Source organism: Lynx canadensis, chromosome D2 (genome assembly GCF_007474595.2).
Source record: "Lynx canadensis isolate LIC74 chromosome D2, mLynCan4.pri.v2, whole genome shotgun sequence".
In the NCBI taxonomy this organism is placed as follows: Eukaryota; Metazoa; Chordata; class Mammalia; order Carnivora; family Felidae; genus Lynx; species Lynx canadensis.
In genome coordinates, this window is record NC_044313.2 from 79,816,422 (window position 1) to 79,841,492 (window position 25,071).

General features: G+C 48.6%; 1 protein-coding gene across 2 annotated transcripts in view; it reads right to left on the minus strand.

Annotated features, from left to right (window-relative positions):
* Positions 1 to 1,395: 1,395 nt before the first annotated feature.
* PAPSS2 (3'-phosphoadenosine 5'-phosphosulfate synthase 2) overlaps positions 1,396 to 25,071 on the minus strand; it is a 71,971-nt gene continuing 48,295 nt past the window's right edge. The window contains exons 8-13 of one of the 2 annotated variants that reach the window (XM_030334800.2): positions 20,725 to 20,739; positions 16,344 to 16,549; positions 7,297 to 7,432; positions 5,227 to 5,495; positions 3,216 to 3,445; positions 1,396 to 2,725 (exon numbers count right to left, since the gene is read on the minus strand). In XM_030334800.2, the coding sequence (XP_030190660.1) occupies positions 2,584 to 2,725; positions 3,216 to 3,445; positions 5,227 to 5,495; positions 7,297 to 7,432; positions 16,344 to 16,549; positions 20,725 to 20,739 (998 nt within the window). In that variant the 3' untranslated portion in view covers positions 1,396 to 2,583. The remainder of the gene's footprint in view (positions 2,726 to 3,215; positions 3,446 to 5,226; positions 5,496 to 7,296; positions 7,433 to 16,343; positions 16,550 to 20,724; positions 20,740 to 25,071) is intronic. The other variant, XM_030334802.2, reaches the window with a different exon arrangement.

Here is a 25,071-nt window from a genome sequence, read left to right on the forward strand (position 1 = left end):
AAAAGAAAGATGAAAAAAAAAGAAAGAAAAATGCTCGTCTTGCGGAACACTCAGAACAAGTTACTCGCAATCCAAGGTTTTACTGTATTTGAAAGTTCTGCCATTATCTGACCGAATGACTTACATACACCTTTCCAGGATGTTTTCCCCCCTGCCCTGTACATTCTGGCGTCCTCCCTGGGCACCTCTTGTATCTCCGTGTCCTTAACACATTTCCTGCCCTACTATGTGCTGCTAACTGCCACTAGGAACGAGTGAGCAGGCTCTGGACGGGAAGAGGGAGGGACAAAGAGCGGCAGCCTCCAGCGGCTCTTCCACCAGTGTTTACACCAGCGTTCTACAGAGGGAGGATCCGCAGCCAAATTTGCCCCCAGCCTTTGGGACAGAAGGGAGGCAGCCAGGGAGGGGAAAGCCCAAAGTACCAGGTGCTTGGAGCCCACTGAAAGCAGGGGTGGAAACAGGTGCCCTTTCTCGAGTGGCTCCCGTTGGAAAAGGTGCTGGAGTGGATGATGTGGATACGAAACAGCAAAAAGACCGCTCCCCACCCTGCTGGTGGGACTGCCTGCGGGCACTTGGAGAAAAGGAAGCAAGTTAGGAAGAAAAGGGTCAGATCCTCCTGCAGTGACATCCTGAGGGGAGTCCCTAAGCTACCAAGTCACCCCTGAACACATGAGGAGCCGTTCACACAGCACGGTTTATAAAGCGACTCGAACAGGGCAGACAGCCTCCTAATTGCGGTGTAAGGGTTGCTGCTGTCCGTCTCCAATTATGCAAAGTCACACAGCTCTCAGCACTCATGGGGCCAACCCCCACTCAGCATCACAGGCAGAAAAGACTCCGCTTCCATTCTGAGAAATTTATTAAAAACAAGCATTGCTTGTCCGTGGAAACAGTCATTTGCACTATGGTGGTACTAAGAGCAGAAAAGCAATTTTAAATACATTTTTTAAAATCACAAAATGTATCAGTTAAGGCACTACATCCCTCCCGTCTCATGTTTTCAATAAATACGCTGTTGTTTTAAAAAGGCAGCAATGAGTACCTCTGATTATTAAATCAATACAGGCACTATTCTCGTAAAGGCAGTTACGTTTTGCTGTGGCCACTGTATGTGATTTATTCTCAAAAGAGCTTTCATTAGCGAAGATTAGCATTTAAAAAAACAACTGAGAATATGAAAAAAAAAAAAAAATCACAGTTTTCTCTCTCCAGTTTTAAGTCTCTCCCAGAGAGACCCAAGTACACAAGGTACCGTTTCTTCATATATTCTTTGGCAACAAGGAATTATGCGTAAAGTACAAAAGATCACCTCCCAAGAAGTAAAGCCATTGGAGGTTAGGTGTTGGCACAGCATAAGTCTTTGGAAAAGTATGTGGGGTTTTTTGGGCGTTTTGATTTTTTTTTTTGCAGCCGTAAACTACAAAACTGGTGAGAAAACTCTGGACCTTCCGGCATCCAAGAAGTCTGCTTCGCGGGTGCCCTGGTGCAAGGAGCTTGGCCAAACCGACGGGCGTATGTGCAGTGCGCACAGAGCACCAGACGGGGAGTCAAGTGGCAGCGTGCCCATTCGGGCCCCCCGTCCTCCCAGTCCTTCCTAAATAATACCAGTGGTGATTTTTCTGTCAGCCTCAGCAGCTCACGGAGCATGTGCTAGGCATCGCCTAGTGTGGGCCTCTGTGAGACCACAGGGTTGGAGGCCACGTTTTCTGTGGTCTCTTCCCATCCCAGCAGCTCGCTAGTCTAACGGCGTGAACTGGTTTCCGTTGCAGCTGCAGCCGACAAGTTGCCGCCTCACCCGGGACACAGTGACCACAGCAAAGAGGAGGGAAATTAACCTGCCACAACAATGCCAGATGGTTGGAGCCCCGGGCGCAAATCTTTTGGTCAAAGCACGCTCCACTCTCCAACTGAAAATCACCCTTTAACTGGACTTCGATTACTCACACAAGGGCGCTAAGACTTCTTTACGAGACAACGTAACTTTCTCGGCAGAACGAGGTTGCATAGATCCGAGATTAAATTCGCATTTTCACACATTTGGTGTCTCCAGGCAGGTGAGCACCTAAAAGATTGGGCAGCAAGGTTGTACGAGGGGTGACATAGGGGCAAGGATCTTATGCGAGCCACACCTCACTTAGGGTGAGGATTGTTTCCCCCCTTAGGTCAGTCGTACGGAGGAGGTTGCTCACCTGGTTTATTTTACTACCGTGACATTGGGCGAGTGCAGGTTGGCAAGACTTACGCCAGAAAACATGCTTTTACCTTCTGGTGGGGAAACTAGGCACACGGTCAAAGCATCAAGAAATCCGGGACCTGCCTAATCAGATGCAGAAGAGAATACAACTAATTTCATTCTGAAATCATAACAGCATTGCTGTCCCTGCTAAGATGTGGTCTTCAGTGTGACTTTCTTTTATATATTATTGAAGTTGACTTTAAATTATAGACACAATTTTTAACCTTGTCATAAAACACGAAAAATCAGTCACTGAGAAGCAATCATATGCCAAGCATCTAATCACAAAAATAGAAAAGGGAATCCAAGAGCACTTCAAGAAGAAACTTCTGGAACCGGAGGGCAATTTAGTTGTTCTTCTCCAGGGACCGGTAATAATCCGTCAGGACTTTCCATGCTTTGGGAGCCATGAAGCCATCCGGGGGATTCTCTCCTTCCCGGGCCAGCTTCCTCATCCGGGTCCCTGAGATGAAGTCGAATTCGTTGTGCCTGTCACAGGACAGCAACACAGAACTCAGCGTGGGTGAGGCACATCGACCCTAAAGGTGCCCACGGTAGGTGAGGGGGTGTTTAGACCCTGTTTTTTTCTGTAAAACGCTGCACTTTCTGGAATGGGTGATTCACTAGGTCTTCAGTAAAGGAATGTGCACAAGAAAGGGCGACTGATAGCAGGTATGCATTCGACATTTCCCGTGTACCTGTTCTGTCTTCTGCCCCGCCTGCGTCCGTGAGCTCTGAGCTCAGGAGAGACATGCTGAAAGCGAGCTATGGACGGACCCTCTACTGACATACCAGGCGGCCATGCTACGACTTTACGGGGACACACAATGTGTAAGACCGGTCTTGGCCTTCAAGGGACTCTCTCATTCCTGCTAGGAGAAGGTGGAGAAGCACTGGAGAGCCTGCACGGGGCCCAAGCTTTGCCGCCTCTTTCTGGTTGAGCAGATGTTGATGAACGCCTCCCCCTCTGGAAACCTACCTTGCTGGATCGTAGAAGTCCATGGCTTTTTTGGCTTTGTTGTAGGCAGCCACTCGGAATGGAATGATTTCCACAGAGGTCAGGCCGGGGGCCATGCTCAAGACCTTGCCCCCATGAGTGGGTTCATACAGGTCTTTCTTGGTCTCGGGGTGAGGCATTCCGGCGGGGTCCCGGCCCACGATGTAGAAGTTGGCCCCTGCGATCATCCGGGACCTACAGTGCCACTGGACCTAGGAGACATCACGGGAGGGAGATGCTGGTCACCACTGGCCAACTCTTGGGTCCCTGTTTACAGAGATGCCTTTATTCTGCTGTAAAAATAATTCAGTGACAGGATCACCTAATAGGTGCAGAAGTCCGTGGGGTGTCTAAGACCCCAAGCTCTTCTTCATGCTTGTTTACATGAGGTAGGAGCTTTAGACCTGAATCCCCCCCAGCTGACCCCCCAGCTTCCTGGAACCTGAGGTTATATTTCCTAATCGCTCTCTCCAAACGGGCAGGTGAGCCAGGAGCATGGGGACCTTACTGTTCTACAGAACCATGTGAATCTTACTTTCCAGGCCCTCCCTATTCAGAATAAATCACAGTTTAAAGGAAATTACAAATTCCAACATCTTTGATTATCTGATTGCCAATAATGAGCTGATTATACACAGACATCAATTCTAGTTTGACACAAATACTGGGATTTCAAAATGAACTGCCCTCTCTAAAGCTCAGATAGAAATATGGAGGGTGGAGAAGAGAGCCAGACACCAGGTACTTTGATCTGGTTGAAGAGAATTAATTTACTAAACTCGCTTTGGGGCATTCCAAACAGTTGAGACCCTCGCAGTTCATCATACTTCCTGCAAACGTGTTCAAACCCGCTACAGTGGTGGTCCAGGAGGACAAAGAAAGTCTGTTTCACAGGCTCTCTGTGTTATGATCAAAGGGGACACCGAGCTTTCAGTGGGGCTTTCTAATGGAGCTCACCGGGCCTGTGTGGTGACTCAGTGACTAGACTTTGGAAATTGAATATTAGGTTCAATACAGTTTGCCCAATACCACCCAGTTAAGCTGCATTATTGTCCTTATCTGCACACCAACCTCCGTGTTCTCAGAGGCAGTGCGTAACAGACTCGACTTGGTGTTTCTAGTGTTTTTACAGAAATGAAATGGAAACCTAATGAAGTTGGATAAAGAAGAGAGACCAGGGGGCACCTGAGTGGCTCAGTTGGTTAAGCATCCAACTTCGGCTCAGGTCACGATCTCACGGTTTGGCGAGTTCGGGCCCCGTGTGGGACTCTGTACTGACAGCTCAGAGCCTGGAGCCTGCTTCGGATTCTGTCTCCCTCTCTCTTTGCCCCTCCCCCGCTCATTCATTCTCTCTCTCTCTCTCTCTCTCTCTCAAAAATAAAACATTTAGGGGCGCCTGGGTGGCGCAGTCGGTTACGCGTCCGACTTCAGCCAGGTCACGATCTCGCGGTCCGTGAGTTCGAGCCTCGCGTCGGGCTCTGGGCTGACGGCTCAGAGCCTGGAGCCTGTTTCCGATTCTGTGTCTCCCTCTCTCTCTGCCCCTCCCCCGTTCATGCTCTGTCTCTCTCTGTCCTAAAAATAAATAAACGTTGAAAAAAAAATTAAAAAAAAAAAAAAAGAATTGAACACGGGAGGGGCGCCTGGGTGGCTCAGTCGGTTGAGTGGCTCAGGTCACGATCTCGCGGTCCGTGAGTTCGAGCCCCGCGTCAGGCTCTGGGCTGATGGCTCAGAGCCTGGAGCCTGCTTCGGATTCTGTCTCCCTCTCTCTTTGCCCCTCCCCCGCTCATTCATTTTCTCTCTCTCTCTCTCTCTCTCTCTCTCTCTCAAAAATAAAACATTTAAAAAAAATTAAAAAAAAAAAAAAAAAAAAGACAGCAGAAGACTCCAGAACCTGCTCATGAGGGAAAAGGATCCCAGAGACTCATTCACTCCTCCTAGGTCAAGTCTGAGCCCACATTTCTGAGGCCCACAGCCCAGCCTGGGGACAGCTCACCTCCGTGGGGCCGGCATACAACATCGGGGACGGGAAGATGGCCACGATGGTTGACTTGGGGTCCAGGACGCCTTCCTCGAGCACAGCTGCATGCTGCTTCATCCGCCAGCCCAAGGGCACATCGTCGTCCTTGGTCCAGCCACCCAGAGGGTGCAGCAGCAGCACGGGGTGCTTGTAACCCCTCTCCAGGAGTCGGCGACGGGTGTCCTGCATCAGCAGAGCGTGGCCGTTGTGGACGGGGTTGCGCAGCTGGAAGGCAAACACCGCGTCTGGGAAGGGAGAGGAGGAAGGCGAGGTGAAGGAAGTGCACGCTGTCGCTCGTCCGCAAGAACAAGAGGAAATGCAGGGGAGCTCCCCTCTGCTTGCGAGAATCGTTTAGTAAGGCCGGTGAGAACTTTGATTTTAAAAGAAAGGAAACACAGCCACGTCTAAGGCACAGAGCATTTGCTATGCCCATCGGCTTTCGAAAATCAACAGGAGGGGCACCTGGGTGGCCCAGTTGGTTGAGCGTCAGACTTTGGCTCAAGTCATGATCTCACAGTCCGTGAGTCTGAGCTCTGCGTCGGGCTCTGCACTGACAGCTCAGAGCCTGGAGCCTGCTTCCGATTCTGTGTCTCCCTCTCTCTCTGCCCCTGCCCAACTCATGCTCTGTCTCTCTCTCAAAACTAAATACAACATTTAAGAGACTCCACCTGGGGCTTCAGGACTCTTACTCCAAAGGTGCCCACAGTGCCAGACCGCATCCACAGGGCGGGGACACACAGGCAGGAAGCCCTAGAGGGAGAGCCTGACTCGGAAATGAAGACATCTGTGGCCAGGGCCTTTCCAGCCAAGCACGGCTCAGACCAGAGCTGGTGCTGGTCAGTCCTCAGTTTACCCTTTGCTCCTGTCTCTCACGTCCCCAGCACAAGAACCATGACCAGCAACTTCTGGGGCCTGGGAAAAGTTTCAACAATCTAAAGACGTAAAAAAATATTTCACCTTCAACTGTCAAAAAAAAAAAAAAAATCTCCAAAACTACTCCACTTAATAATGGGCTCCTGGGGCATCTGGGTGGCTCAGTTGAACATCTGACTCTTGATTTCAGCTCAGGTCACCATCTCACGGTTTGTGGGTTCGAGCCCTGTGTCAGGGCTCTGTGCTGACAGCTTGGAGCCTGCTTGGGACTCTCTCACTCTCTCTCTCTCTCTCTCTCTCTGTCCCTCCCTGGCTCACTCTTTGTCTCAAAATAAATAAATGAAACTTAAAAAAAAATAATGGACTCCCGAGAGGCTTAATTTTTCCTTCTAGTTATGAAAGAAATATCCATTATGGAAAATTTGGGAAATACAGAAAAGCCCAAAATAGGATATAGAAACTACCTAAAATCCTATCATGATTTTTTCTCTCTCTTTTTCAAAATACATAAAATGAAAATCTTCCTGCCCATTGGTCCCTGTCCCCAAGAAGCAGCCGCTGTCACCTGCGATTTGGCACATACTCTACACAGACCTTGGCTTATATACAGTTATTTAACTTAAGAACAGTTATTTTATTCTGTTTTCCAGAACTCTGCTCTGCATGTTATTCTGCAGTTTGCGGTTTTGCTTAATAAATACAGCCGGGGTGTTTTTCTGTGTCCATGCATATCGTTAACGGGCTGCAACTATTCCAGTATATGGATATACGTCAACCTTATACGCTCATTCCAGTCTGTGTCAATACAAATGCTGATAGAGGCTTCCAGCTTTTTAAAACTATAAACATGCCGGGGCATCTGGGTGACTCAGTCGGTTAATTAAGCGTCAGACTCTTGGTGTTGGCTCCGCTCCTGATCTCACAGTTTGTGAGTTCGAGCCCTGCATCAGGCTCTGCACCGAGCTTGGAGCCTGCTTGGGATTTTGTCCCACCCTCCCTCTCTCTGCCCCTCCCCTGCTCGCTCTCTCTCTCTCTCTCTCTCAAAATAAACTTAAAACCATTAAAAAAATTTTTTTTAGCTATAAACCTGCCGCTTCCTGGTATCTTTAATTCTGTAACGGGAGGGTGGCGACGAGTGTTGACAGACGCACCCACTCGAGCCAGCCTACTCACCAGCATTCATTTCTTTACATTTCTGCTTGAGCTCCAGAGGTGTCAGGCGGAACTGGTCCAGCCCATCGTTCCACCTGATTCTCTCCAGCACCTGCAGGTCTCCACCAACCAGCCAATCCCCGCTCTCCATCACCATCTAGAACAGACCGTTAGCAAAGTTGTTGGAGATTAGATCAGCTTCTGTTTTACCTGGAAAAAAAAAAATGTTCTCCTTCCGAACCGATCTCGGGTTCCTATTGAAGAACCACCTTCAGTTCTTAAGCATTTCTAGCGCAGCCTTGCTCAAACTATGTGGTCTCTCAAACCCCTTTATGCTTTTCAGAATTACTGAGGACCCCCCCCAAAGAGCTTTGTTTTTGTGGCTCTTACCTATCGTATTTTCCGTATTAGAAATTAAAATTGGGAAATTTCAAAAACATTTATTAATTTGCTTAAGATTAATATAAACCTACTGTATAGTAATATAAATAACTTTATTTTTAGTTAAAAATAAATGTTTTCCAAGAAAGAAGAGAGAAATGCATTGCTTTACATGTTTGCAAATCTCTTTAATGTCTGAGTTAATAGAAGGCGGTGAAGGGGGCCTGAGGGGCTCAGTTAAGCGTCTGGGTCTTGATTTTGGCTCAGTTCATGATCTCAACAGTTGTGAGTTCAAGCCTCTCCTTGAGCTTCAAGCTGACAGTGTGGAGCCTGCTTGAGATTGTCTCTGCCTCTCTCTCTGCCTTTCCCTCCCTCCCTCACTCTCAAAATAAAGTTTAAAAAAAAAAAGAAATAAACTCTTGGTTCACTGAGTTTGTCAGTTTCTCAAATGTCGACATATTTCAGTTTAGGATGTAAAAAAAATTAATATTTGATATCAATATCTATATACTTGATATTAATGTCAATATTTGATATTTATTAACATCATCAGACAATTTTGTAAGTATTGGGAAGATGCCAGACCCACTGTGGCAAATAAAAGCTTTCCAGCATTTTTTCGTTTGAAAGCTCAGTTTGAGATCATTGGCAACCAATACCCTCCATTGTTTTCCTTGAAGTGACAGGTTCACTGTTTTGTTTTTGTTTTTGTTTTTAAATATCTGCCAAATAACCAAGTCTGAGTAGCCATAGTTTGTCAGTCATCTAAGCAAAAACCGCATTTCCTGAAAAGGTGGCTGGTTTTGCTCATTGGCTCAGGTGCCCGACTGAGTCTCCGACTGAGACAACCGTTGTGTATCCGTGCGTGTGGCAAAAGCGCTTTTGTGTGCACTGCCCGTCTCATGACACAAACTTTTTTTTTTTTAAGTTTTTTATTTTTGAGAGAGACAGAACGCAAGCAGGGGAGGGAGAGAGAGAGGGAGACACAGAATCCAAAGCAGGCTCCAGGCTCCGAGCTGTCAGCACAAAGCCCGATGCGGGGCTTGAACCATGAACCGTGAGATCATGACCTGAGCCTAAGTTGGATGCCTGGTGATAGATTATTAAAAGGAGATGATCAAGTGTCCAGATTCAGTAATTGTTTTTACAGCTTCATCAAGAACATTCTTGGGATGCATGGGTGGCTCAGTCGGTTAAGTGTCGACTTCGGCTCAGGTCATGATGTCACAGTTCATGGGTTCGAGCCCCGCATCGGGCTCTGTGCTGACAGCTCGGAGCCTGAGCCTGCTTCGGATTCTGTGTCTCCCTCTCTCTCTGCCCTGCCCCGTCTTGTGCTCTCTCTCTCTCTCTCTCAAAAATAAACATTAAAAAAAGATAAAAGAACTTTCTCAACTGAGGCTGGCACTGCCTTTCCTGCAAGTGTGTGTGGTGAGGGGCACAACCACCCGAGTGCGGCCGGCTGTCCCTGTCCCGAGTCTGAGGAGCAGGCGGTTTTATTCGCCACTGCTGTTGTACCCTCAGTGCTGACGTCAGCACGGTGAAGATAGCAAATAATGTCTCAGGAGTATGAACAGTTTTGAGACTGGGGTTCTGGGGAAAGGTCTTGGGGACCCCCAGTGTTCTGTGAGCCACTCTCCGAGGACCACTGCCGGTGCATTCCTAATACAACCTCACGTATCTTTAGACTGTTTTCAATAAGGACCCAGAATAGAGAAGCTGGAAAAAAAAAAAAAAATCAGGCAAGTTGTTTTCTACCCATTAATTAATCATTGCTAAGCACACTTTCTAAGTGTCCTTCTTTCCAAAGGAGCATCTTTCTTAGTTATCTCTAATTTGAAAACAAAAGACAATGTCCAAAGAGCAGCAGTATGTAGCCAAATCCACATCCAAGGCTAAGCACAGACTAATTAGCTAAAATCTTGTTTTTCTCAAATAATCTTTGAGAAGGGTGCCAAGGCCACTGGATGGTAAGAGAGCAGTCTCTGGCAAATGGTATTGAGAAAACTGGATATCCACAGATAAAAGAATAGAGTTAGAGCCTTATTTTATACCCTGCAAAAACAATTCAAAATGGATTAAAGGCCTAAATGTAAGATCTGAAACTCTAAAACTCCTAGAAGAGAACAGAGGAGAAGCTTCATGACCTTGGACATGGCAATGGTTTCTTGGATAGAACACCAAAAAGCACAGGCAACAAAACAAAAATAGACATGGGACTACTTGAAGCTTTAAAACTTGTGTGCCTCGAAGAACACAATCAACGGAGTGAAAAGGCAACCTAAGAATGGGAGAGAATATTTGCAAGTCATCTAATGGGGGTAATGTTCCAAATATATTTTTAAAAAGTCCTACAACCCAACAACAAAAGATTAAATAACCTGCTTTTTTTAAATGGGTGAAAGACTTGAATGGACATTTCTCCAGAGACGATCTACAGATGGCCAACGGGATAGGAAAAGGCGCTCGGCATCACTCCTCATCAGAAAAACGCAAGCCTGACCCCTGTTAGGATGACTACGGTCAAGAGCAGAAAATGTCAAGTGTTGGCAAGGATGTGGAGAAATCAGAATGTTTGTGCCCTGTGGGTGCGACTGTAAAATGGTGCAGCCGCTGTGGAAAACACTGTGGAATTTCTTCAAAAAATTAGAACATATAACTACCATACGATCCGACTTCTGGGCACATGGCTAAAAGAATGGAAAGCAAGATCTTGAAGAGATTTGCACGCCCGTGTTCAGAAAAACACTATTCACAAAAGCCAAGAGGTAGAACCTGTCCAAGGACCCAACAACAGACGAATGGGTAAACCGTGACTTGCACATACAGACAACAGTATTATTTAGCCTTAAAAACGAAGAACAGCCTGTCCCAGGCTACAGCGTGGCTGAAGATATTACGCTAAATGAAATAAAAGCACTCACAGGAAAGATTAATACTGTATCATCCCTCCTAGGAGAGGCATCCAAAACGAGTCAAATTCATAGAAACAGCAAATAGGAGGGCTTCTACCTGGGAGGGGGAGGGGAGTCGTTGTTTGATGGGTATAGATTTTCAGATTTGCCAAACAAACGTTCTGGCCCTTCCTTTCACAACAAAGTAAATAGACTTAACACTCCTGAATGGTACGCTCAAAAATGCTACAGATGGTAAATGTTAGGTTATATGCTTTGGGCGTAGATAAATGGATAGATTATGGCCTGTTTTTTTTACTCACTGAGGATTTCACTGCGGTTACTAGTAATACCCTCACTTGGCAGTCTCAGTTGAAAAGGTGACTTTGGGAAAGGGTGAGTGAGGGACAGGAAATGGAGACCTTCAGGAAACACCCTGTGCACCGTGTCTCACGCTATCAATGACCCCACTCTTCCCCTCTGTGGTTGTGCCCCTTTCTGTCAGGGCAAAGAAGCCTCGGGGGGCAGGCACACTTGGTCTACATCTCCAAGGTCTAGGTCATGACCTGTGCACCTGGGACTCCAGAATTCCCTGCGCAAGGAGCCTCGAGCTGGCTCCCAGGAGTCAGAGCGCTTCACCCCTCTGCCCCCGCCTGTCTTTCCAGGGTGGACCCTGCCAGGGCAGCACTGGTTCTGGAGACTGGCCAAGTGGAGGGAGTTTTCCAGGGGTGTGGGTGCAGCTTGGACACCCAGCCCAGGGCGCCCTCATGGTGTGGAACAAGGCCAAGCATAGAAGAGGAAGGAGGGTTCCTTGCAGGCCAGGAGTCAACTCTTCACACGGCACCATGTTCTGGTACAGAATCAAGAAGCATACCTCGGAATCTGACCTTCCGGGTTATTCTCAAGGCATAGCTGTCAGAGAAGAAGGATGGGACACATTGTTTCTGATGGTTCGTGCGTTCGATATGTGACCTTCAGATGCAGTATGCTGGCCTTGCCCCGGGCCCCACAAATGTTAGGGGTGAGCCTGGCGTGAGGAGCGGCCATAGGAACAAAAAGGAAGAACAAGCCAGTGTGGGATGGAGGGAGGAAAGGCCAGCGCTCCCCTCATGGGAGGGAAGACACCCTCGGGCCTGACAGGACACATGGGTGTCACCCATGTCACCCACTTGGTGACATCCAACTGGGTCATAAGGTGCACCTTAGACTCACACAGTGCTATGTGTCAGTTATATCTCAATAAGGCTGGGGAGAGAAGAAAAACACGACCTTTGTTTTGTCATAAACCTAAATACGCCCCATATAATGCTGTGATGTGATCAGTTACAACCTACAACCTTGTTGAAGCAAGGGTCTCAGTTGCTGAGATGGACGTTACAGAAAGTCCAACTTCTCCATCAGTTAATGATCTCATAACCCTTCCACTGATCAAATTCCATAACTGCTCTCGTGCTGTCCAAGGACAATATGGCCACCTGTGATGACAGCTGAGGAGAGGGCGCAGGAGTAGCGAGATAAAGCTGACGGAAGATAAAGCACTGAGCTGGAAGACGCCAAGGCACCGAGGGTGTGCATACCCCTGGTCCACATCCCCTGTTGTGGCTGGACGTTGGAGCTTATAATGATTTGCATTCCATCGGGGCTCAGCATCTGGGGAACTGGGATACAGCCGTGGCTCTCAAAAGAGGGCGATTTTGCCCCTCCTGGTGACATCTGACAATATCTGAAGACAATTTTGATTGTCATGATGGGGGCAGGGAAAGGTGTGCTATTGGCATCTAATGCGTTGAGGCCAGAAATGCTGCTACATACCCAGCACGGCACGAGACAGTCCCCACAGCAAGGAATTATCCAGTCCCAACATCAACAGTGCTGGCGTTGAGAAACTCTGGGTACAGAGGGTGATTTTCAAGGGTTTGGGCCCGTGGCCCCCTTTCTAAACTCGGTGCCGAGAAAAGTCACTTAATAAGATATTGTCAAATACCCTTACCTATTCATTTACTTTCTCTTCATTGCCCCAGTCAGGCTGCAGATAAAATTTTGAAAGACGTGAACACCCCAAATCCCTAGGAGTGCAGTAACTCATTCTGGACGCTAGGGGTCCACCCTATATCATTCTGCTGGTGAAGGCAGCATGGAACCAACCTGGTTTACAAACCAGGCCTGTGTCTCTCTGAAAAGCAGTGCTGACCCTACGCTTTGGGCGTTTTTGAGACGGGGAGGGCGCAAAGGGCATCCCTCTCCCCAGGATGGTCCAACGCGCCCCAGAACTGAGACTCCGCTACCAGGCTGGGAGGTTCAGTGGTTCTGCCCAATCGCCCAGCCCCCACCTGCTTCAAGCTTCCTGCCAAAGGCGGGCAAAGGAACGCAGCTGGAGTTTGCAGACCTGCGCACACGGAGAGCAGGGAGGAACGGGCTCGGCGGGGGGAATCGAACAGGGTAGCGAAAGGGGAGCTGGGCCAGGCAACAGAAATGCAGAGAAGGAGAACAGGGTCCAGAGATCTGCGTCAAGAGGCAGCGACAACCCAGGCGGTGCACGTGGAGAGCATCTATCCATTTCTGTGCTCTTCCGTCCGCATCAGGGAGGCCTGAGGCCGCAAGGAAGTCGGAGGGGATGGAAGGAACGGGGCCTTCATGCCTCATTTGCAGACGGGAGAAGAGGCAGAGCTCAAGTGCACACAGCCGTCTCCCATGGCTGGACAGGGCACCCAGGACCGCCAGGACCCCTCCAGACCCGCTGTTCCTGCCACTGCACCTGCTGTCCCGCATAGGCACTGCCTTCAGAGGGACCTACGCTCAGGCTCCGCGCAGTCAGCCCTTCCAGCGGCCCAGCCCTGGCACTGCTGGGGGCTGACCAAGAGGTGGCAGGAGACTAAGAAGTGGCAAAACAGTGGGGCCGGTGGGGCAGGACAAGGGCAGGGTGAACGGCCCCGCACGCGGTAGAACAGCAGAGAAGTGAGCAAGTTCAAGCGATACACGGAAGGAGCATCGCCAGGACCCGACGGCGGAACGAAGCGGGGAGGAGAAAGAAGCAAGGCGGACATCCAGGATTTGGATGTGGACCGCCGTCGGGGGGCAGGGCTGGGGAGGCGTTGGGCGTGTGGGTGTCGAGTGCTTGCGGGAAACCGCTCCGAAGAATTCTGTTAACGCCATGGTTCCCGACCTTCCCGGACTCACCCTGGCACCCAGAAGTGACCCGGCCAAGTACACCAGGGTCTGTGAGGGTGGGAGCTTGTGAGGCTCCCCAGGGGATGCCGTGGACCTAACGGACCACATGCTGTATGTTGCAGACCTCGGGATGCAGACCCTCTCTCACTGCTACGCCTCGTCGGGAAGCCGCGCCCCAAGCGGTTGGTTTCTACGTCCGTAAATGGGATTAATGATTCCTCGGGGCTTCACGAGAATAATCACTGCGCAAAATAATCAGGGCATGGAAGCATGCTGGGAGCAGGCTGGGAGGCAGCAACACGGCTCCTCTGGGGTTTAGTTCGCAACTTTCACCTGCTGTCGTGACCTCACCTGATGTCGTGTCACAGGGTTCAGTGAGCAACTCGATGAGGGGGGACTAGGGTGGAGGGTCAGGGCGGTGTCCGTGGGGAACTGAGGAAGCAGACCGTTTCCGTGGTGGCCGACCATTCACACAAATATCACTCCCAGGGCCAAGTGCAAATACAAGGCCCACGGCTACTTTTGGAAGGGGTGACTTTTGCAAGTTTGGGGTTAAAAAGAAAAATAACACCTTTTAGCGTTACTGTAAATTTTGAGGTGCTAAAAACAAAGGTGCAACGAGAAGAGCCCCTTCCCCCCGTAAATCCCATGTGTTGTGTGAACACCGAGCGTAGAATCTACCGTTGAGTGGCTTCCTCTGTCTCGTTCTCCGTGGCCCATTTCTCGCCATTAGCTCACTGGGAATGTTTACGGAGTCCCCCCTGAGGCTCTAACAGAAGGGCCACCGACTGTATTACCAAGACCACAGGTCAGGCCTGCTTCTAAGAAATTCTGAGCTCCGGGGCACTTGGGTGGCTCAGTTGATGAAGCATCTGGCTTCGGCTCAGGTCATAATCTCACAGTTCATGAGTTCGAGCCCTGCACATCGATTCTCCCCCCCTCTCCCCGTGCCCCTCCCCTGTGCTCACTTGCTCTCTGTCTCTCTCAAAATAAATAAATAAACTTAAAAAAAAGAAAAGAAAGAAATTCTGAACTCCAAGTGCCAACACATGTTGTGAGACAAAATGAAAAGAAATAATTGCTTAAGGGCTTCCTTAGGTTTTGGGGGGGGGGGTTGTTTGTTTGTTTTCTTTTAGCGCTTATCATGTAGATGTGGATGATAGGCCCAGAGATTTCTGAATCTGGAAATTTCTGAAGTAGGAGGATAAAAGGTCACTATTCTTCATCCTTTAGGTCACTGACCGAAGATAACATCCCAACCCTGTGCAATTACGATCAGGAAATAAATGCACCACAGGCATGATCAAGGCCCAGGACACAATTCCTGAAATCACTCTCAGTCAGCGCCCAGCCATTTCAAGGACTGTCTGCCAGCCTCTTGGACCCTGTTCAGATGACTTTGAACTGGATGTGCGTTAAAATTAAAGATGCTTAATTTGCAGGACGGATCGTGTCCAATAAATGAAAAGCCGCCCATTAACCTCTTGTGTTCAGAGGCCGTCACGTCACCGGGGGCCTTGAAAGAGCCCTGCTCCTACCTTGCAACCTTTCACAACTAAAGGAAACAAAACAAAACAAACATTTGCCCGACCAGTACTGATAGGTTTGTTCAAACAGCCATTTTCTAGGGTCATGGGGTTGAGAGAGATTCTGGAGTTATTTTGAGTCTGGCCCCTCCTTTTATCAATGAAGAAACTGAGGCCCAGACCTTGTCTGATCACAAGGCTTCTTAGCATCTCCTGGGCTTCAAACTGCTTTCCGTCCCCATGAATTTTCTGGAAGTCCGTTACTCCAGCCCCCTGGGGAAGCTGGTAAGTCGAATTACTAGTTTAAGGCTTTTTAAAATTTCAACCCTAATGCTCTGATCTTGGGTGAGGGTTGGCTTTTGCATTCAGTTTCACATACTTGTCTTTATGGGAAATGAACCACACCCAGTGATTCCATGGTATTTTCCATTCCTGCCCCTCCCCAACCCCCACCAAGTAGAGGTTGTGAAGGAATCTGAGGAAGATTAGCCTATTTTGCCTGTAGGCAGGATGGACTCAAGATGATCATAATCAGATGACCACATTTTTCAATCTTAAAATAGCCACCGACAAAAACGCGCTATTTCCCTCTGGAAACTCTGCCGCTATATGCGCTGAGCTCTGTTTACTGAAAGGATGTCACTGACCCCCCCTTCAGCTGGCCACAGAGCATGAACTTGGAGTCTCTTACCAGGGTTTGCTTGGACCCATTCTGCATGAAGGAACGCGCTTCCCCGGTGAATGTTCAAGATGGAGAGCGCCACAAGCCCTAGTTTGGGGCACCGCTGCGGCTCTGACTTTTGCCCTGTATTCGAGGTGCCAGGCTAAATGATACCCGGTCCAGTCGTTTCCCATTTAGCTGAGGGAGTCACCATCACGCGGGGATTCAGGGGATCGTCCAGAACAGCCCTCAAACAGGAAGACATTTTCTGCCCCTTTCTAACAAGATCTCCCAAGGCAAAGCCTGCAAGTCCCACCTTAGGAATGCCTTCCTCCATCTACCCCGGTGTTGCTAAGTCCCTCGTGAAGGAATAAAAAGGAACGCTTCTCGTCCAAAATCGAACGAGAACAAGAGAGCCCTTCCAATGGTCTTGCAACTTACTTTGATGTGGGGGTGCTTTGCACACGCCGTCCCCCACACACGGGAACAACGCTCCTCCTTTCTGTGTTCGTAGAATTCGGGGTCTCGTAAGATGGCCACTCTCCGTCCATCGTAGGTCAGGACAAACTCACTGCGTCCCTCCAGCCGCGTCTTGTCATCCGCAGAGACAGGCAGCACGATGGGGATGCTCATGCTGATCACTCCGTCTGTAGAAAGAGCCACAGGACGCGTGAATACGGGATCCAAGGTGTACCACCCTTGAAGGGCAATTCGAATGCGCACAACGTGGGTTCAAACACTGCCTGAAGTGCACGGGGCACGAAGACCTAAATCCCCCGTGGCTGTGTTGGCCGCAGCAATTTCTCCAGGGGGTCTGACAAGAAGTCCTTGAGAGGCTTCTCAAAGCAAGAGACAGACGCATCTGTGAAAAGCGGGCTGCGTTTCAAATCACGGAGGTGGCTTCAGGAAGTGACCTAATTTGGGGACTGAGGAGGGGACATCTCTCTTCTGAGTTCCCTTTTGAAAGTGTGGTGCTGACCTCAACATACCAGAGAGTTTTAAGGTCTTTAGAAATCCAATGACACAAAATAAAGGTTGGCCAAGCAAACCCAAACGCAAACCTCTAGTCTCTCTTGGAAATGAGTCCTGTAACAACATTGGCCAATCTCTTGTTCTCTGTTTAGGCTCTCATTGTGCTACCAACACACTGTATTGAAAAGAGAGAGAAAAAAAAGAGTCAGACCATTAACACTAGCGGGTAGGAAGGACCAAGCCATCCACCTGCTCTGTTTACTATGGTCCAGGCTCAGCGTCACCTTTCAATGCTATCAAAAAGATTGACCTGAGGACCAACATCCTCACCAGCCCAACTGCTACGAAGAACTACCAGTCGAAAAACAGAGAGAAGGGAAAACCATGCAAAGCTGGTTTCCTAAAACTCATGCATTTCCCATGGACAGCGAGCACCTCTCCCCCTGAGGCTAAGTATCCTACTTTACAAAGAATTTAAGTCAACTGGCATTCTGGTCTCTCCGTATACAACACAACAAACCGGAAGGTGTGGGAGGTGGTGTTCAGAGAATTTACGTCTTCAGCTGTAACCATGCCTCGCGACAGCTTGGCCTCAAAGGAAGAGGCAGGAAAATGACTTAAAAACTGATGTAGAAACTCTATGTGTCCATTCGGCTAGCCTGCAGTTCCCAGGTAGTCAGTCGAACATTATTCTAGATGTCTCTCTGAAGGTGTTTTTAAGATGGGATGAACATGTAAGTCAGGGGACTTTGGGTAGAGCAGATTACCCTCCGTAAGGTGGTGGGCCTCAGAGAATCACTTGAAGGACCCAACAGAAACAGACGGACTTTCTAGGAAGAACAGGGAATTCTGCCCACAGACTGTGGGGCTGAATTACGTCTCCCCCGGGGTCTCTCGCCTGCCAGTCTACCCTGCAGATCTCGGACTTGCCAGGCTCTGCAACTTCGAGAGCCAGTTCCTTAAAATCAATCTCTCCCTCTCTCTCTGTGACCCCCACCCCCCACCCGTCTCCTGTTTCTCTGGAGAACCCTGACTAATAAAGAAACCAAAAGGAGAGTCACAGGGGTTCCTTCTGTGTGGGGCCAATAACCCCTCAGGGCACCATTATGTTACCACTCAGCTCAATAGTGGCAGTGAAGTCACTTTTTTTTTTAATTATTTAAAAAAAAATTTTTTTTAACATTTATTCATTTTCTGAGAGACAGACAGAGTGTGAGCGGGGTTGGGGCAGAGAGAGAGAGGGAGACACAGAATCCGAAGCGGGCTCCAGGCTCCCAGCTGTCAGCACAGAGCCAGATGCGGGGCTTGAACTCACGAATCGTGAGATCATGACCTGAGCCGAAGTTGGACTCTTAACCAACCGAGCCACCCAGGAGCCCCCGATGAAGTCACTTTTAAAGTTGCCTTGCGTTTAACACATATTTTAAAGTGAATATGAAATCATTTGGGGTTTTTTAGCAGTACATTTTTAAATATTTCTAGACAAAATGGTTAAAAGATGTAGTCGTTTTTTAGTTTGGGGCTTCAAAGATTATAATCCGGCTTCCCGGAAACATCTCATTTCTTAATGAGGCCAGATAATATAAAAGAAACGACCCAGGGGAACCTGGGTGGCCCAGCCGGTTAAGCATCTGACTTCGGCTCAGGTCATGATCTCACGGTTTGTGGGTTCGAGCCCCACGTCGGGCTCTGTGCTGACAGCTTGGAGCCTGGAACCTGCCTTAGATTCTGTGTCTCCCCCTCTCTCTGTCCCTACCCCGCTTGTGCTCTGTCTCTCTCTCTCTCTCCCTCTGTCTCTCAAAAATTAATAAACATTAAAAAAAAAAAAAAAAACAACCAGCTGTCTCCCCACTTCTATGGTGACGCCAAACATCCACCAACTACGTCTGCTGTACTTACAGGCAAGAAAATGGGGGCACGCCGTTGAGTGTACAACAGTGAAGAATTTTAGGAGGCTTCAGGAGGGCTTCCCAAGTTCAAGACTCAGAAGGGAACAAGAGCATGTGAATAAGGAAAACATTCAACTCCATAGGAAACAAATGCAGTTATTTATGGATCTGAGGAAATACCCCCTCGATTCATGAAGTCTTTTAAACCTAACCTTCAAAACCCTGTGACCCGCCCTGGGAGCCCTGGTAAACCACAAATTGGACGCCTGCACAGGAAGTCAGGGGTTTTGTCGTTCAAATAACTCCTTTGTTTCGAAGTTCAGGAGTTCTCCCACTGACTGCCTGTGCCACTCATCTTCCCTGTGCTGTTTCCCCACTTGAGAGATGGGCTAACAAATACTACGTACATCGCCGGGTTGCCGAGAGTGGCCCTGCCGTCTAGCACTTCGCCAGTGGAGGGTGATGATGGAAGATGATTAATCCTACCGCTCAGTCGAGCTGAGAAAAGGGGAGAGAGGCTAACAGGAACCCCCTTCAAGGCTGTCGATGATCTAACTAGATAGCATGTGTTCTGTGGATTACTGACCACACTGCTTACGGCGACTTGACCAAAATGAAGGAAAACCAAATGCCAAGCAAAAAGCGGGCGGGAAGCCCGAGAGAGCCTAGGTCTGCCCACCACACCCTTGCAGTGCTGGCTTCGGGCAGTTATTCTGGGTTGAAATCCAAGGGCTCCAGCACTTTCCTGTGGCAATCACCTCCTTCGGTCCACTAGGTTCCTGCCCAAGGTAGTCTCGCAGCCACGTTCACGTTGGCCTTGACCTGGGGAAACGGCCCTTCCTGGCAGGTGGTCAAGATAAGAGAGCTAATCTTCGGGGAGTTAGGGAAAGAGGTCTGCCGAGAATTGAGGCCGCCCAAACTCATCCGCCTGCGGCGACAATCAGTATAAGCAGATTTACTGTGCTTTCTCTACGAGCGTTACCAACTGTTCTACCGCAGGAACTTATCCCACAAGGGCACTCTGTGCTGAAGCACCTCCATGGCTTCACACGTTGACTCGGGCTGTCAGCCTTTTCCATCGTGTGCCGCTCGTCTGCCGAGACCGATCTTACAGTGATCTGATTTTAGCGTACGTGCTGCCGAAGCGAGCACTGATCTCACGGGGATCCATCTCGCTTTGGAAACGACTGCTGGGTTCGGAGTCCGTGGCTACTCCAACACGTAACCCCGTGTTTCGTGAAACAAGGGCTGTTTCTACGCAAAAACGAAATCGCTTTTTATTGCTTAGCTGGGCTTTTTAAATAACGATGAGGGAAACAACGGTGATGAAAACAATGCCCAAGATAAATGGTATCTTCAGAATTTTACCTTTTCATTCTGGTAGAGTGCAGAACTTTACAGTCGTAACAAAGCTGTGTATTCATTCCCAGTTCTACAACTATCAATCATCATCGCTTGAAATTAAATTCATGCATAATCACACATCACAAACAAATGAAGTACAATGATCCACAATCCAACCAGGTGCGTCCATTTAAATTGCATCTAAAATTGATTTATCTTTCATCGATTAAAAATGTTTTACAAATGCAGTAGAGAAAGCATTCTGGATTTGCAAAACTGAGGAACAGCACTCAGAAGTAATTAGCAGAAAGGATTATAAATTCTTTAAATCCCAGGGACAAAATGTGCAACAATAATTTAGAAACAAGTTTACTTTTGTCAGCCAAATACGACATTGAGGACAACAGCTGCATCTGATCCAGAAATTTCCTGTTATTTGGACTCCAATCAACAGAAGAATGCAGCATTATTCTCTTATAACTGGCTGGATCATGAACTGTTAGCAATTCCAACTGGTTCATTTGGATTTTTTTTTTAAATTATGTTCTTAACCATTTATAATTAATATAAATATCTAATTATAATAATTGAACTACTTGGAAAGTTAAAGTACATACCAGGAAGGACCATGCCTAGAGAAATACAAACACAATTAAGAAACATGTTTTCAGCTCTCCACCAAGATAACCTTAAAGCAACAATGTCAAGGAACAAATTCCTAATACACAACGTCACACATACAACAGATAAACGTACCGAGCCTTTTGCTTCTGCTCTAAAGAGTATATGACCGCAAAAAGCTGGTGACAGCAGAATTTGTACTGAAATGTCGTTCAGTGCATAATCCACTTAGATGATTATCTGTTTTAAAATAATTACAGCATATGCCAGAGGCACCTCCTACTTCAGCAAATAGTTGTCTCTTACAAATATGTGATGTTGTATAACTACTACCAAATGGCTCCAAACCAGGTATTGGTAGGCGTAGTAGCAAACTGTTCTAGAATGTCCTGGAATCCCAGATATTTAAAGCACACACAAGTATGCCTAGCAGAACAAGTACGAAAACTAGAACCAAGAGAACTTGGATTTGAATCCGGGCTTCGCGTTATTTAATCTTTCCAATACTTATTTCCTCATAGGAGCAAAATATCTTCACAGTGGTGTTACCCGGATTGAATGTGATACCCTGTGTTAAACACCAGGGTCGGAACACATTAGGTGCTAAATAAATGCTGGGGGGATATATGGAAAGCCCTCAAGCCCTGTCTTGGCAAGTCAGGGCTACATAAGACGTCATCAAACGGTCAAGACTCACAAGGCCGCCATGTTGTGACCCTCCTCGAATGCCACCAGTCAAGAACTTGACAAGCTTGAGGTGCCATTTAAAAAAATTCAGATGAGACATTTATGCCCTGAGGATCTGTAACAACCTCAAAACTCTGTATCTAGTGAAAAATAAAGTGGTATAATCAACGGACATGAAAGATCCTTGAGTCATATAAGGAGTAACTCCTGTTATGCAATCATCACAAACACTTAAAAAAAAAAACTTTTTTTTTTTTTTTTTGCTTTTGGACTGAGTAGGCTGAGGTTTCTGTTTGTTTTGTTTTGCTTTTTAATTTAAGGAGAAATGTGAACCTTCGAGAAAATTAAAATGAACAAAATAGGGGCACCTGGATGGCTGAGTCAGTTGAACGTTCGACTTCGGCTCAGGTCACGATCTCATGGTTCATGAGTTCAAGCCCCATGTCGGGCTCTGTGCTATCAGCACAGAGCCTGGAGTCTAATTCAGATTCTGTGTTTCCCTCTCTCTCTGCCCCTCCCCTGCTCACACTCTGTCTCTCTCTCAAAAATAAAACATTAAAAAAAATTTTTAAAAATACTTTTGGGAGACATGGTCCGAATAAAAAGGAAATACTGCCTGCAGATTGTAAGTGATCAAGAAATCTACAGTTGTTTGATGGCCGAAGTTGGACTACGTGTCTGTGGCCACCGAAATTTCGAACGGTCAGTGGTGGTCACTCGGACTTTCGTGGACTGATTAAAACGATGTCCCTATGAATGATATCGTGTTCGAACTTCTGATATACACATCCATCACTGTTTGGAATTTAACTGTGTCTACACAGTCCAAAAGCCGTCAGAGGCCAACCCCTCCCATGAGACCGTCACGGATGTGGCACAGAACAGGGTTGCAAGCCGTTTCCTCCCGACCCCCTCCGGGCTGCCGTCCAACGGGGAGGGAGGCCAAGCCCACCCATTCTGTTGCATAGACTGCCTCAGATTTCACTGAAATTAACACATTATTCGGCTTAAAGAAGAACAGGCTTGGCAACCACTGATATGGGGCGGGGCGGGGGGAAGAACCCACTGTTCGTTCTAGGGTTCGGAAACTGGGCTGTATATCTGTCCTCACAAGCTCACATCTGTCTTCACTACCACTCTACCTCCAGCAGCTAGAACAAACCTAAACTTGGCACAGGAGGACGCTCCGTAAATATTTACTGGCTAACCGATGAACTCCTTATCTGTGCTGCTTCCAAACTGATGTAACTATGGCCGCAGAGTCTCTTCAAGATTTCAGGGTCTTTTCATTGTATGCAGTGGGGGTCTGTTCATATATGGAACATTTACTCGTGGACCGGTCGTTCCTTAAACTTTCAGCAACCCAACGTGGTACGTACGGTTATTAGCATCCACACTTGAGGGAGCTGGGGCCAAAGAGGTAACTAATTTGCCCCAGGTTCCTGGCAAATCACTAGCCTATGAACGCAGTGTGGATCCAAAGCTCGCACTCCTCCCACTGTGATGTCCCGCCTCTATTTCCCTGGCGTCTGTTTTTATTAATCAGTTTACATAGGAGTCGAGGAGGCTTCTCGGGTGGGGGGCACTTCTGAATCGTAACTACAATTGGGGTTGCAGACCCGTGTCCAGTGGGACTGTGGTTGACTCTGGGGTAGACGGTAGAGCCAGCAGAAAATCCCCACGGGGGGGCGGGGGGCGGAAGGAGTCTTGCAAAGAGTCCCAGAAACAGGCCCTACGGGTGGGAAGGGGTAAGGGTCAAGAAGCAGCATGGCATGTGATCCGGACTCCTGCTGACTGGCGACCAGAGGACCGTAAAGGCGTGTGTACTCATCCCAAGAGGTTTCACCCAACTTTTTAACACCCTGGGAGTCAAGCAGTGCCCTGGAGAGTCCTTGACTGAGGTCAGCCCGGAGGAAGGGAACATTTTCCTTCCCACTCGAGAGAGTCTGTGCCCTGTGGGCACAGAGGCTTTAGTGGCTGGAGTGAGCTGGTGGGACCCGTACCTCTGTGGGTGCGACAACCACACGGATCCACGTGGCTGACTCGGGAGCATACGAAACACACCCTGGAGAACTCCCGCAGATGCTTGCTTGTGGGTTTGGGGGAAGAACTGGGGTTTCTGTGGCAGCAGGTAGGAATCGGGAGCTCGTGGGACCCCAGTATCGATGGCAAAGTGACCTCACTCATGTCTCCACACTGGTGGGCTTTGGGGGGAGACACGTGACGGCATGAGCAGGGAGGGCCGCGATAAGGGCTTCATCTACCTCATGGTGGTGAGGACCAAATAAGGAGAAAATCAAGGTGTTTCACCAGTTGAAGAACACCATCAACTGACATTGAAATGGTGTGTGAAGGAGGGAGCGAGATTTGCCTAAATTCTCCAGATGGATTATTATAGCATTAGCTGTTCATCTTGTTGGACCACGGACTCCTTTAAGAATCTACCAAAAGCTAGGAACTCTCAACCCAGGAAAATGCCCCTTCCGCCCCCCCTTAAACCACAAATGATTGGGGCCTATCCTAGGACGGTTTCTGTGCCCCCCACGACGAAGTCCTAGACCCCGGGGTGAAGGACCCCGAATTTCCACCAACGCTGACCTCTGCACCTGCGCCCACTGCCCTTGTATTTTTCTTTCCGGAACAAGTACCTGTCAAAAGGTGACAGCGCTGTGTCTGGAATTAAGCCCTCACTTACACTGCGGTTTGCTAGTCTCCGAGCCACAACTGTGGTCGGGGTGCTTGTGGTCAACCTCTTCTTGTCCGCGTTTGGCTGCTGGGCCCCATGACGTCTACTTGACACCGCCTGTGTTCGGCATGTGTCGCAATTAAGACATCGAGGTAAACGTCAGACGTCCTGGCCTTCTAACTTCTATCGGAAAGGACGCCAGGAGAACAGCCTGGTATGAAATCGATCTGGGCCAGAAGTCGGGAGGTTCTGGTCTCTGGTCCTGGACGAGGGGCAAGAACTCGAGCAAAGCACTTTGCCCGAGATCCGCTTCCTCGCCTGCCAAGGGGGTGAGCATCGTTGCCCGTCTTCCAGGACTTTGATGAAGATCACGTTAAATAAGGCCCGAGAGTACTACAGACGCACGTTACTATTGTTGTAAAGGCAGGCTACAAGGAGAGCAATCGTATTTGGGAATGTTATCATATCTGAGGAATGAAGGTCTTGGGCGATGGGACTTTCTCAGGCCCAACAGGGGAATAAGAGGGGAGGGTCTACTTTGACCAGATTCTGAGTCTGCCTTCCTGCCCCATTCCCTAGGCAGAGTCACACGCTCAGAACGTCAGCATCGTTTGTCAAGAAAGAACATCTGATTTGATGTTTCTTCCGAAAAGGTCTGGGAGCCCTGCTTCGTGTTACAAATCCCGGGGGGGGGGGGGGGGGGTTCCCAGCCCCTCCCACTTAGCAGCCATTCCTGGTGGGGGGGGGGGGGCGGAGAGTCTTGAAACAGACAAGTTCCATTTGACAAGTACAGGCAGTTCTGGGAAGGAAATGATCACGGAAGGGGCCGGAAGTTTTCTGAATAACACGTGCTTCCGACCTGGACCAGTCAGTTCTCTAAAGTCATTCAGCCTGTGCCCAGAAGGCGGACTTAATGCTCCCTGTGAGGGTTAGGAGGAAGCCACCGCGTTGATCTCATGGAAGGGCATGA